Genomic DNA, 12,694 nt, shown 5'->3' on the forward strand with positions numbered 1-12,694 from the left:
TTTACCCCGCACGTTATTCCCTGCAATACAAATACAAACCCAACTCCCAAAATCTAGTTGGGTGACCATAGGCTTTGGCTATGAAATGTACTATCCAAGGAGAGGAAGGAGGGTCAGGCTGAGATCACAGGCCCAGTGAACCAGTGGTGAAGATGGAGAATGTAATACCGAGCAATAGAGACATGTGGTGGAACCCAGTAGGACTCACATGGCTCTGGACCATCATTCCAGTTCCTGTTACCAGAAAAAACAAGAAGACAAATTGTTTCTTTATTCTTAAATCATTGTCCTTACAATACATTAGATTTTTAATTGTTGTACATATATGTATATGCGGCTTAAAGGACTATAACTATCCACCTACGGCTCCAGGCCATGGTCCTGTTACAGTAAAAATGCCAATCTCAGCACATATGAGAACCCATTCATCCAAGCTATAAGTTTTATTGCTATTCCAGCCCCTATTTGTAACTTTTTTCAACTGTTTTAAAATTGCTACATATATTTTTTTATATGACTACGTAGCTGTTAAGAGTACCTTGTGTTATACTGTCCACACTGTCTACTTAAGGAAACACTTTGACTCCACACAAAATGTAACTGACTGCTGTTGATAGTGACCAACCCGCTGCAAGGTATCAGGACTGCTACCAGTCCCAGCTACCTGTGACTGACAGTAGCACATCTTTCATAGCTCTGACACATGGTTAATTAAGAGTTAGTTGCAGTGTATAGCTGCAGGGTAAAGTTAGCCACTAATTTACCAATTTTGGGGGTTTCACTTAGTGCTCTTGGTGTGTGTGACTACAAGCTAATCAACCTAGCCTCCCAACAGCCCTTTGAGCTGTCTGTACTTCCAGAATAAAATAAGAGGATTTGGCCATTTTACTCACATTGACAAAACCAAAGTAAAAGTAGAAATGCATTTAGTAAATTGCATTTAACAAAAAAGTACTTGCGGGAACTGGACATTACTTTGTAATGCACTATGTGGAGTGTGACTGCTGAAGATGTAAAGACAATAAAAAAAATGGTTGTCACAGACCGGGGACGCCATGAACACCAGTAGATTTCCCCTTAGGTGTACCTGAACCCTCTCGCCCTCCTGTGTATGTTTGTGTGTGTGTATTTGTAAATGTATGTGAATGCGTACGGATGCGTAAGACCTATCACAGCACAGATGTTTCACCACTCCTGAACAGTAATGAGTATGAGGTAGGATAATTCCCTCTGTTCAGACAAGCCCCTGAAGGTGTGAGGTCGGAGAACTCTCTCTGTTCAGACAGGCCCCTGAAGAGACTCAGTAGTAAGGACCTATGTAGGAATGGAGCTCAGAGTGGTGATTGGTGGCAAATGTATACAAAAACTGCACTTTGTAGTTACAGTACACACCAAAAAATCAGGTGCTAGCTTAGCCATTTTCCCAAACGAGCTGAAATCTTTTCTATATTCCTCCTGATAGTCTACCCTCAGCTAAATGTGCAACACAATGGTGCCAGGTAACATGTATCTCCACAATAAAGCTGATTTCTGATGAACTCTGCTCCTTCTCTCTTCTGTCTAAGCAGGTGACCACCCTCAGGTGAGCTTCAATACCTGAGTCTCGGGACACAATGGTCTCATGCGCAGCTCCGTCGCCCCCCTCCCCCCAGGACCGGATCTCCAGCACCACGTAGCCGTTGTCCTGGGGCAGCGGCAAGCTCACAGATGTCTTGCTCTTATCCAGAACCTTCAGAGCGGTCTGGCCCTCGTGTTTATACAGGACCTGGCCACAGGAAGGAGCACAGGTCAGTACAGAGATGTACAAGAAGACATTTTTTGAAGGAATTAAAATGAAAAACGTGAAAAAGGAAACACAAAAAAGAAAGAGAAAGAAAATTTCAGACTTAACATACTTTAATGAAGGTGCAGTATGCTTTGAAGTGGTGGATGAGCCCCATTTCATCTAGGCCCTAGTTTCCATGTACTACGTCCACCGACAAAGTCTATGGCATAGCAACATTACACACTGTTGATGTTATGGTGTTGCTATGCTATGTGTTCTGCCAGTTCAGTACCAGGTTCAAGGCCATGTTACAGCACAACACCTTGATTCATTGATATTATCTTTATAATTGAACACTGTGGCATCCCCAGAGAGACTGTGCCTGCTCAGGCCTCCCAAAACCAGGGAAAGCAGTCTAAGCCCCCTCATGGTCAATCCGTGCGCCTGGCCCTTAAAGTGCTTTTCCGTTTCCCTGTCGGCAAATAAGCCACACAGCTGCAACTTGTTCAACAATCCTCGAAGCAGGAATGTACACCTTGAGATGGAAAAAGAGTGCAGGTGCCACCCAGCTACAACTGGCCGATTTCCAAAATATTGACTGTTGCTTCACGCATGGTCATGAGCTGTAACCCGGCTGGAGCAAGCTCCCTGGAGGATTATTTTGTTTTGTTTAAAAGTGTTGTTTTTTGGTAATAAAATGCATGCAAGTGCTGTTCACCCTCCTCTTGTCTCCAGTCTCCTGAATTGTGTGCATCTCAGCCCTGGGTCTCTCTGTGGCTTTCCACAACACACGTACACAAATACACAGATACACACACACATACATGAATACACAGAAACACATACACACCTATATAAATACACAAAAACACACACACATACATAAAACACAGAAACACATGCAGACACATACACATGAATAACCAGAAACATACATACATACCCCCTCTCCACCAAAGTGAACCGGGAGCTAGTTTCGGAGCTGGTGCTAGAGCCAGTTCGGAGCTGGTTCAAGAACGGAGCTTACTAAGAACCGGTTTGCTTTTCCACGGGCGAGAGCCACCACAGAGCCACGTCATTACGTCACTGTATACGTCTCATATTTCCCAGCAACGCTAGCGCGGTAGCGCCAAACACAACATCAACAATGGCGGACGTTTCGTTGCTGTTGTTGCTCATGGTTTTGCGAACCTACATCGGTATCCAAACACGGCGCATCCGACGTGTTTGTTCACTCGCCATTTGTATAGACCAATTATCACCCTACGTCACACTGTCAAGCAGTCTCAACTGCGCATGTCGGTTGTAAAAGACGAACTTCTCCCCGGTCTATTACACTTGGAGTGTCAATCAGGTCATCATATATCTCTGGCCACTGGATTGCAGGGATTGATATTAACTTTTTGAGGCTCTTGGCCTTTGGACAAATACATTTACGTTTCACTTGTCTATGCACAAAATTCACTTGATCCCGATACCCTTAAATAGCCTGACCAAGTGATCGGCCAAAACTAGCCTGGCTAACGGAGGTCGCATTCTCAGGCAAATGACGAATTAAACAGGCTTGGTTAAAGAAATCCGAGATGCTGGCTATCTTCATCAGGCTCGTATCTACATTAGGCAGTCCTCCCTGACGTTTCTGGTGTAAAATTGAATCACAACATTGTGCATTGTCTCACTGCCAGTGAGCGAGTCTGACTGAGGCTAACGTCAAAACAGTGTAACGGGGACGCAGTCTCAGATTACCAGTTTGAACAAATCAGAAAAACAATCGGACCAGCTGGCTAAAAGCAGAATTCCCATATCTCTTGAAAGCTGTCCTTCTCAACTTTTAAAATGTAAAATTGACTGTAAAACTGTAAAATTATGAACTTTGTGACATGACTAAGACATGGTTGCCGCTCGACTATGCGGTCTGTACCGGGCGACATTCTCACTCAAATTTCAAGACTTTCGTGACCCAAATTTAAATTTCTGATGCGACAGATCAATGGGTAATCGCTTTCTCTTTTAAAGGCTGACCTTTTTGGTCTTTTTAAATCTAACTATTTGTATTATCCGTGTGGTCCTTTTGCTATCCTTTCCAGGTTTTCTAGCAGCCACATTGCGCGCGCATTCGAATGTTTACATTACAATCGAGAATAATAAAAGTCGGAGCAAATTTACAAATGAGCAGATTCATCAATAAAATAAGCACATTTTCAGCAACTACACTGCCCCCTTCTCGATACATTTTCATTCAGATTCTGATTTACAAGTACCGTTTAGCTTAAATATTAATCGTAAAAACTTAGAGCAATGGCGGCCAAAGCGTTTTGTTGGTCACGGTAACCCCACCCCAACCGGTTCTTTATTGGTTCGTAAACTAGACCAGCTCCGAAGTGGTGCTCGTTTGCGAACCACGTACGAACCACGTACAAACCACTTTTCCGGTTCCCAGTCTGTCGAAAGAGAAAGAACTGGATCGCGATTAGGCACCGGCTCCGAACCGGCACCCACAATGCATTGGTGAAAAAGGGGTAACAGTCAGGTCCATAAATATTTGGACATTGACACAATTTTCATCATTTTGGCTCTGTTCATGGGCGGAAATCCCGGGGGACACACGACCCCCCCAATCCTGGGAAAAATATGATTTGTCCCCTCCAATAAATCACTGTAAACATAACTATGTAATTTCAACATTGATAATATGCAATGTAAGCAATTTGCTGATTATGGACACAATGGCGCTTTTTTAAGTTTAAAAAGATTGCGAACCCCGCCCTTGGTCCCACAATGGTTTGATCCACAGCCCCAGCTTTCAGCAGTGATGCAGGTGCGTGTGTGAATATTGGACGTGTCTGTTTGTGTCGTTGGAAGCTGATGTCCAGTAAGTAGTTGTAAGAAAGGATTGGTTTGACAATTTATTTTGTACCACTCAATACAATAAAACATTCATAGCTGTCACCATTTTCCCTGCATTGGTTGGCTAAATAACATCGCCAGCTGTTTGAATTAGAGTCAGTGACTGAGAGAAGCTATGCAGTATTGTGTTCGTTATCTGACAAGGTGACTTGAGTGTCTACCATCTGAAATGCACGTAGCAAACATGAAATTAATCCAATTTATCGCACCATAGCGATTTCACTACGTTGGCAGGGTTCACACACACTAAGCTAGCAGCATTTGCATAGCTAGCAAACAAACCGATGGAGCAAACATTAGCTAGCACCTATCCATTTGGCGTCGTCAAAAGATGGAAACTTTGCTATCGTCAATTTAATCCAAGACTAGCACGGATATTGTAGTTCTTCGAAATCCATTTGCCATGTTTAGCAATACCGAACAGAACTATTAGCCTGACGTTGTCATACTCATAATTCTAGTCAGAATATGAGTCTGAAAACTCTCCGTTGGGCTGTGACTACGGGGCGTGTTTCAACCGAACTCGTAAAACAAATGCCTCTTCGCTCAATTGGATAGACCTACAACCAATCAGAGCAACGTAATATTTTGTTTGTTGAAAACGAATTCAACCCAAGCGCTCTTTCGTGACGTTGTTGATTACGTTACTGTTGATCATCTGTCCATCATCGTATAAAGCCCGCCCTGGCAATTTCATTGGTCCATCCCGATTCTGGTTTTCTGTAGTTGTCCCCAATACGAGACCCTCCAGACCCAACTTCCCGACCAAATTTGTTTGTGGGCGGGGAGAAGTTGGGCTGGCAGCCAGGCTACAGAACTATACTATATTCTACAATTGTCATAATTATCTTAAATGGTCTCATTGCAAAAGCTAAATCGTCTCTAGGGACTTTGAAGCACCTGTGTGCCGATCTGGAGTAAACTGGCGATAGCAAAGATGATGGCAAATACCACACAAACGAAATTGGGGCTCGCTAGCTCTGCAAATTCAGCTATTCTGGGAAGCAAGCTAAAATAAAACCAAAACATGAATTATATTAAAATGACAAAAGGTTGCAGTTTGCGTTGTGTAAAGGGTGAACTCATACAGCTGTCAATCCTTGTCAATGCAATCCGTTTCACCTTTCCTAACTGACTGTCTAGCTACCTGGTAGATAGAAGCATATTCTAGAAGACTGGTAATAAATGATAGAAGCCCATCTCCTACTGTAAATAACCTGCACATTGTGTGTGCTGCCAGCTTGGTAGAAACATTGCAGAAAAAAGACGAACATCAGAGCATTTCAGGACACCAAAACGCAAAGAAAGAACCCTAGTGGCCTAATCTCAAAGACTAGTTGATAAAATGTTCATAAAAATGAGGTGAAATGTGCTAAAATAAGTTTGTTGAGTCTCTTGTTTGGCAACATGACAGGATCTCTTCTTTAGACTTGTAAAATAGGGACATAATTGGACAATGCCATGGATACCCCCACTCTACTTAAACTGGTGACTGAACCAAGATTAGTTTGAGGCAATGGTATTGTTGTTGTGATTAATTGTGTAGTATTGGTTACTGGTGGATGGCAAACACCTTATTTCTTTTCTAGGAGACAGACTGTGAGTCAGTGAGGGTGGTGAAAGGGAAAGAGCCAGGGAGAGACTTCAGATGACAGTGTCACAGCCATGGCAGGACCGGGGGTCAACCTTTTTGCCAGCAGAACCAGTATAGGAGACAGTGGCACAGCACTGTCTAGTCACCTCAGTGGTGGCACAGAACCATATCAGCCACACCCACAATTTATAGAACCGCAGACTCTTGCCAACAAAGTGTTGACATTTCAAGAGAAAATGTTTCGCGATTTCCCCCGACTTTATGATGGTTCAAATGAGATTATTTTAGATGGGACTGCACCATGCCCATTGTAATTACATAAACTGCACACCTGCATTCATACTTGACTGATAAGAAACACTACTATAACTACATTTGAACAAGTTGAGACAACCCTTCAGTTACTAACTATACATTTTCCAGGAGTATTAATTATGGTTCCTCAAAATACATTTAACATATTACAATGTAGGCTGTGTAACAGCCAGCAGTCATTTTGGTGTCCCCCTCAGAAATTGCTCTTGATAAAATGTCATATAATTGTCCCCCCCAAAGTTGATACAGATTTTCGCCACTGCCTCCAAGGGCACAAGCAGTGCTTCATAACAGACCTACAGGGTTTTCACCTTATTTCACCTTCACTCAGTCAGCTTCCCTTGGTCACCGCTCAAGCTCCTCCTTGGCAATCTTACAGGTCTCCTTCTTCAAAGCCTGTGTTTCAACAACCTAAGAGTTTAAGTAAGCCTTTACACAGGCATTACTCTGCACCTCAGCCCTACATGCCACACTTGTATGATCATCGCAGAGATGTGATTCCAGAGGTAGCACACAGAGCCTACGATCATCCTGCTGCTGCCTAGCCCACAAACATGAGACCAGTTCCTGATGGACTCCTTGACCAGGATGATGAGTGAGCTACAAGGCATTAAAGACCAAGCAAGAAGCAGCTATGCCAAGGAACCCCTACCCGCCTACTCCACATCCAGGTGAGCAGCTTTACTTCAGTCAGCTACCTACACACCAGTCTCATGGAAGAGACTATCACAATGCACCTGCCTCTGAAAGTCAGCCTTACGGCAGTGTGTAGCCACAGCAGTCTGGTTTCAACTGTAACCCACAAGCAACCACTTCAGTGCCTCGGCGGTCAGCCAATCACACGCAGGCATATATGCCGTTACATCCTCATCCGCAGTATGATACACGTAGAACTGCATACAGTGCACCTGCACAGCAGCCACCATCCTTTCTCAGAGAGAGAACTTATCGAGGTCCGATTCCAACCATACCAAACTTCTCCAACAGAGATCCGAGTGAGTTCACCCGTCTCAAGATTGCACTAGAAAACCTCATACCTTCTGATGCGACAGATCTTCCGCTATCAGGTTCTTCTGGACCATCTAAAGCTGGACGAGGCTCGTCTTGTGGCTGATGCCTGTTTGAATTCACCTACACCCTATTCAGATACCATGGCTGCCTTGACAGATAAGTTTTGACAACCTCAGAAGCTAGCCATGAAGAAAATAGCCACCATCGTGAATGCTCCAGACATATGGCAGGGAGACTCAAAAGCTTTCCAGAGATTTGCCCTACAAGTGCGTGTCCAGCAAGGGATGCTGCAGACCCTTGGGCATGAAAGTCAAGTGGAGCTCCAGTGTGGGTCGTACGTGGAACGGCTCTTACGCAAACTCCCCTCAGACCTGCGATCAGAATTCCATACACTGTAAAAAAAAAACTGTGTAAAAAAACAGGAACTATCTGGCAGCTGGGATGCCAGATTACACCCATTAAATTATGGTAAAAAAAGATTTTTTCATTAACATAAATTAACCGTAAAATAATTGTAATTTTCCAGCACCAAATGTACGAGATATATCTGTAATATCACATTACAGGCTGTTCTTTGCTGGTAAATATGACTTTTATTAATATAACTTCTCTGTAAAAAAACAGCATTTTCAATAAATACAAATAATCAATAAAGCTTAAATAAGTTATAACGATTTCACATGTTCATTCAAAGCAACACGTGTGCACAACACACAGATGCTGTAGTCAGAATCCAATTACTACAGACATTCCCAGCGCTTCAGAATACACCTGTAGCGCCGACTAGCTGTATGAATTGGAAAGGATTATATTGACATTTAGTCATTTAGCAGACGCTCTTATCCAGACTTACAGTAAGTACAGGGACCCACCCTGAGGCAAGTAGGGTGAAGTGCCTTGCCCAAGGGCACAACGTCATTAGGCTCGGCCGGGAATCGAACTGGCGACCTTCAGATTACGAGCCCGATTTCCTAACCGCTCAGCCACCTGACTCCCTCTCATATCTCACCACACGTTATTTCAAAAGACAGGTTAGATCGGCTGGACAACTGGACAACGTTCACATTCAGGGTGAACACTTTATGTATCCAAACTACAGACCATCACATGACACATATCAAAACAGAACGAACACAACTCCAAACAATGCTTATCTAACTAAGTTTAAACCTTTAACTCTGTAGCTTTTCAGCTTGCCACGGGGCATTCTGGGTAACAGGAGTGTTGCCACTACACAACTATTTAATCAACTTTCCTTCGTCCTACTCTGGCGTCTGTACATTTATTCATTTAGCAGACACTTTTATCATTTAGCAGACGCTTTTATTAAAAGCGAATTCCAAGAGAGAGCTTTACTATAAGTGCATTGGTCAATGATCATAAACAACGAGATTGCCGCAAAAAGGTTTTTGTAGTCTTTGATATTGACTGGTGCATCCTGGGATTGCATGATGTCAACTACCCGAGCTCAGTTCACAATTCAAGGTTCATATGTCTAAACCAAAAATGATGTTATTAAGTAATTTGTCCGTGGGATGAAAGTAAATATCTGCAAAATAACTGTTAAAATAGCTAGTTTTGATAAAGTGAAGTTATGTGTTTTAACATAACATTTTCATTAAAATGTTATTAATGTGCTTCTATTCAGACAACTGTTTACAGTGTTTGCCGTCTACCAGGGAAGCAAGGCAGTTGATTGACAGTCTAAGAGCCCTGTTGTCGTTCGAAGGCTTTGACATCCACCAGTGGGCCAGTAACTGGCCTGAAGTCATCAATCACTTTCCGGCAGATGCCAGATCAGATAAGGTGGAGCTGTGGCTGGCCCAAGACAAGACAGAAGCACATGAGTCATCGCTAGGGCTAAGCTGGCAATGTGATGCTGACACCTTCAGTTACAAGCACAGACCAGTCATCTATCAAGAAATCACCATGCGCAACTCTACCGTGTGTTAGCTAGTCAGTATAACCCTCTAAGGTTAATCCTTCCTTACACCACACAGGCAAAGGTACTAGTCCAGCGGCTGTGGGAGAAGCAGAGGGACTGGGATGACCCCAATATCCCTGAAGAGCTTCTGACAACTTGGCATACCTGGGAAACTGAGCTTGCATACTTGCCTCAGATATAGTTTCCTAGATGCCCCAGTGGCCCCAGCTGACATGGATCATCCAGACACCAAAAGAGACATACACATCTTTTGTGATGCTTCTGAAAGGGCTTACGGATCAGTTGCCTACTTGCGGTTGCATTCTTTAGCAAAGCTGCAAAAGAATGAGCTCACCTTTGAGATCCCACACCTGGTGCTTTGGAGTGATTCAACCACAGTACTTACCTGGCTACATTCTGAGTCATGTCGCTTCAAAGTATTTGTAGGCACCAGGGTGGCTCACTGACCTCCAGGCCTGGAGATATGTCGATTCTTCAAGGAATCCGGCAGATTACCTCACTAGAGGTAAAACCCTGAAAGAGCTTGTGAAGCCTAACAGATGGCGTCAAGGACCAGAATTCTTAAAGTCATCTCCTGAAGAGTGTCCAATCCTTCATCCACAGAACGACTCAAGCGTTCCACCTTCTGTGGGCTAAGTACGACCTCCAATCTACAGGGAACGGACAGGCCTAGCTTTAAGACCTGGAAGGAGCTGGTGGATTCTCTTGCTCAGGAGCTTCATGGGGCAGCTGGCCTGTCTGGACAACCGCCAGCTAGTACATATGAGACTGCGGAGCTGCTGGCATTCAGGAATGTTCAGCAAGAGAGCTTTGCAGAGGATTACGAACACATCAAGGCAGGTAAACCTGTGGCATCCAGTAGCCATCTCCTATGCCTTTCACCTGAGTTCAATACAACCCATCAAGTCATTAGAGTGGGAGGACAGCTTTGTAGAGTGGAGGGACTCAATCCAGCAGTTGTCCACCCTATCATACTTGACCCTAGTAACCCTTCCACAAGGTTTCTCATCCAGAAGTACGATGCCAAGTTGTGTCACCCTGGACCTGAACGAGTATTTGCAGAATTAAGACGCTTGGTGTGGATCCTAAGAGGCCGTGAGGCAGTAAAGCGTCACCAGCGCGGATGCGTTGAGTGTTGCCGATGGAGATCCAAACCAGCAGGCCAGAAGGACAAAGAAGGGGTATAATCTTTAAGTTTCTCACCACAAGAGCTGTACACTTGGAGGTGCTGTCATCCATTGACCTTGACTCCTTCTTGATGGCCCTTCGAAGGTTTATAGCTCGTCGAGGCAAACCAGCAGAGTTATATTCAGATCAGGGAACCAATTTCCGTGGGGGTGAGAAGGAGTTGAAGGAGGCCTTTACCAACTTAGGACCTGACCTCCAGCGGCAGCTGGCTCCTCAGCAGATATCATTCCACTTTAATCCTCCTGCTGCTCCCCACTTTAGTGGTGCATGAGAGCGAGAAATCCGCTCAGGCTGTCTTACACCCCACCATTGGCTCCCAGACTGTGAGTGAAGAGGTTCTCAGGACTGTCCTCATTGAAATCAAGTCCATACTCAATTCCAAACCCCTCGGCTACGTTTCAGCCAATGTTGCCAATTTAGATCCAGTTACACCTAACTACTTGTTGATGAGGCGCGTGACAGCTCCCTACCTCAAGTGGTTTACCCACAATCAGAGTCCCTTGGACGTCGACGAATGTGGAGACATTCTCAGGTGCTTGCAGACAGGTTCTGGACTGCCTTCGTGAAGCACTCCTGCTCCTGACCTCACAGTTGGATCCGTGGTCATGATGGTGGATCCTCAGTTACCCCTGTCTCTCTGGCAGATTGGAAAGGTGGTGAAAGTGTTTCCAGGTCCCAATAACCGTTATGTGAGGACAGCTGAGGTAAAGGTGAAGGACAGAGTGTACACCAGGCTCATTCTTTGTTTCATCGTTCTACCCGAGATCCCTGATGACGAAGCCAGTGGACAATGATTGACGTTGGATGACCTATAGCTGTATGTCTGGCTACTCTAAAACCAGTTTAGGTGAACTGTTATTAATGTTAGTGAGTATGTTAGACCTGTGTAATATGTGTAAGCTTTCTGGTATTATTATTTGTAGTGTGACTGAGGATTCTATTCCAACCGCAAGGATGCACGTTAATTGCATCATAGTTGCCATTATAGGTTATAATTATAGGTTACTAAAACGGAGAGACGGGTATGGCTGCAGCCTGCAGCCTCCCACCTCATGCCCTCCCGTCTCATGCCCAAGCTGTCCAGTGGTAAATTCAGAGGGTCAAAAATAGAAAATTGCGAATTATTTTAAGGATGGAGTTAAAGGTAAGTTCGTGAGCACGTTTGTTGCAATAAATGGACAAAATTTAAATTTGATTTAATTAAATCCATATAGTTTGCTGATTTCTGGATGTTTTTGTTCTGTCCATGATGTTAACGTATATTTGATGAAACCTGCGATGACGATGACCTTCATTTAAAACCGCATCAGCGTTTTATGGTGACATTTGTTAGCGAATATTAGCTAACGTTACCTAGAGCAACTTATGGTTGCAGATGTTGATGTTTTTTCGGGGGATTTTCATTAAGTCACACATCAGTGTCTTAAAAAAAAAAAGAACACCGCAGGTGACAAAATGCACGGTGTGCTGTACCGACCATCATTGTCCCCCAACCGTGGTGGTTGTGCCTCTGCTATGATTCCTGGCCTTAAACTAATCCTAACCTCAACCGTTGTTGTGAGGCCTAAACTCAACCGGGCCTCCCAGGCTGCAGCCGTAGAATAGAGTTTTTGTTTGTAGTCCAGCAAAAACAAAAAACACGTACAACAAAGTAAGAAGGAGAAATAGCGGACCAGACAAGCTTTTATTTTGAGAAGTAGAAGCATGAGACGGGAGGGCATGAGACGGGAGGGCAAGATGTGGGAGGCTGCAGGCTGCAGCCATACACTCTTGAAAACGGACGTGAATGACCAGTAGATGGCAGTATAATTACATAGTAATCACCACTATAATACTGTTATTAGGAATTTGTTGTGTGTCTGAGAAGTTTATATTAAGCCTGTATGTGAATGTTATGTATGCATACTAATGTATAATCTGTAACTGATTTCCTTTTGATAGACCACAAACACAAAGATAAAAGATCTTT

At 44.0% G+C, this 12,694-nt stretch overlaps 1 protein-coding gene across 1 annotated transcript in view; it reads right to left on the minus strand.

Moving 5' to 3' along the window:
* The window catches only part of cntn2 (contactin 2), a 79,989-nt gene continuing 67,295 nt past the window's right edge, over positions 1-12,694 (minus strand). The window contains exons 22-23 of the mRNA XM_047024585.1: positions 1,597-1,765; positions 1-234 (exon numbers count right to left, since the gene is read on the minus strand). Of these exons, the coding sequence (XP_046880541.1) occupies positions 125-234; positions 1,597-1,765 (279 nt within the window). The 3' untranslated portion in view covers positions 1-124. The remainder of the gene's footprint in view (positions 235-1,596; positions 1,766-12,694) is intronic.

Source organism: Hypomesus transpacificus, chromosome 9, assembly GCF_021917145.1.
Source record: "Hypomesus transpacificus isolate Combined female chromosome 9, fHypTra1, whole genome shotgun sequence".
NCBI lineage: Eukaryota > Metazoa > Chordata > Actinopteri > Osmeriformes > Osmeridae > Hypomesus > Hypomesus transpacificus.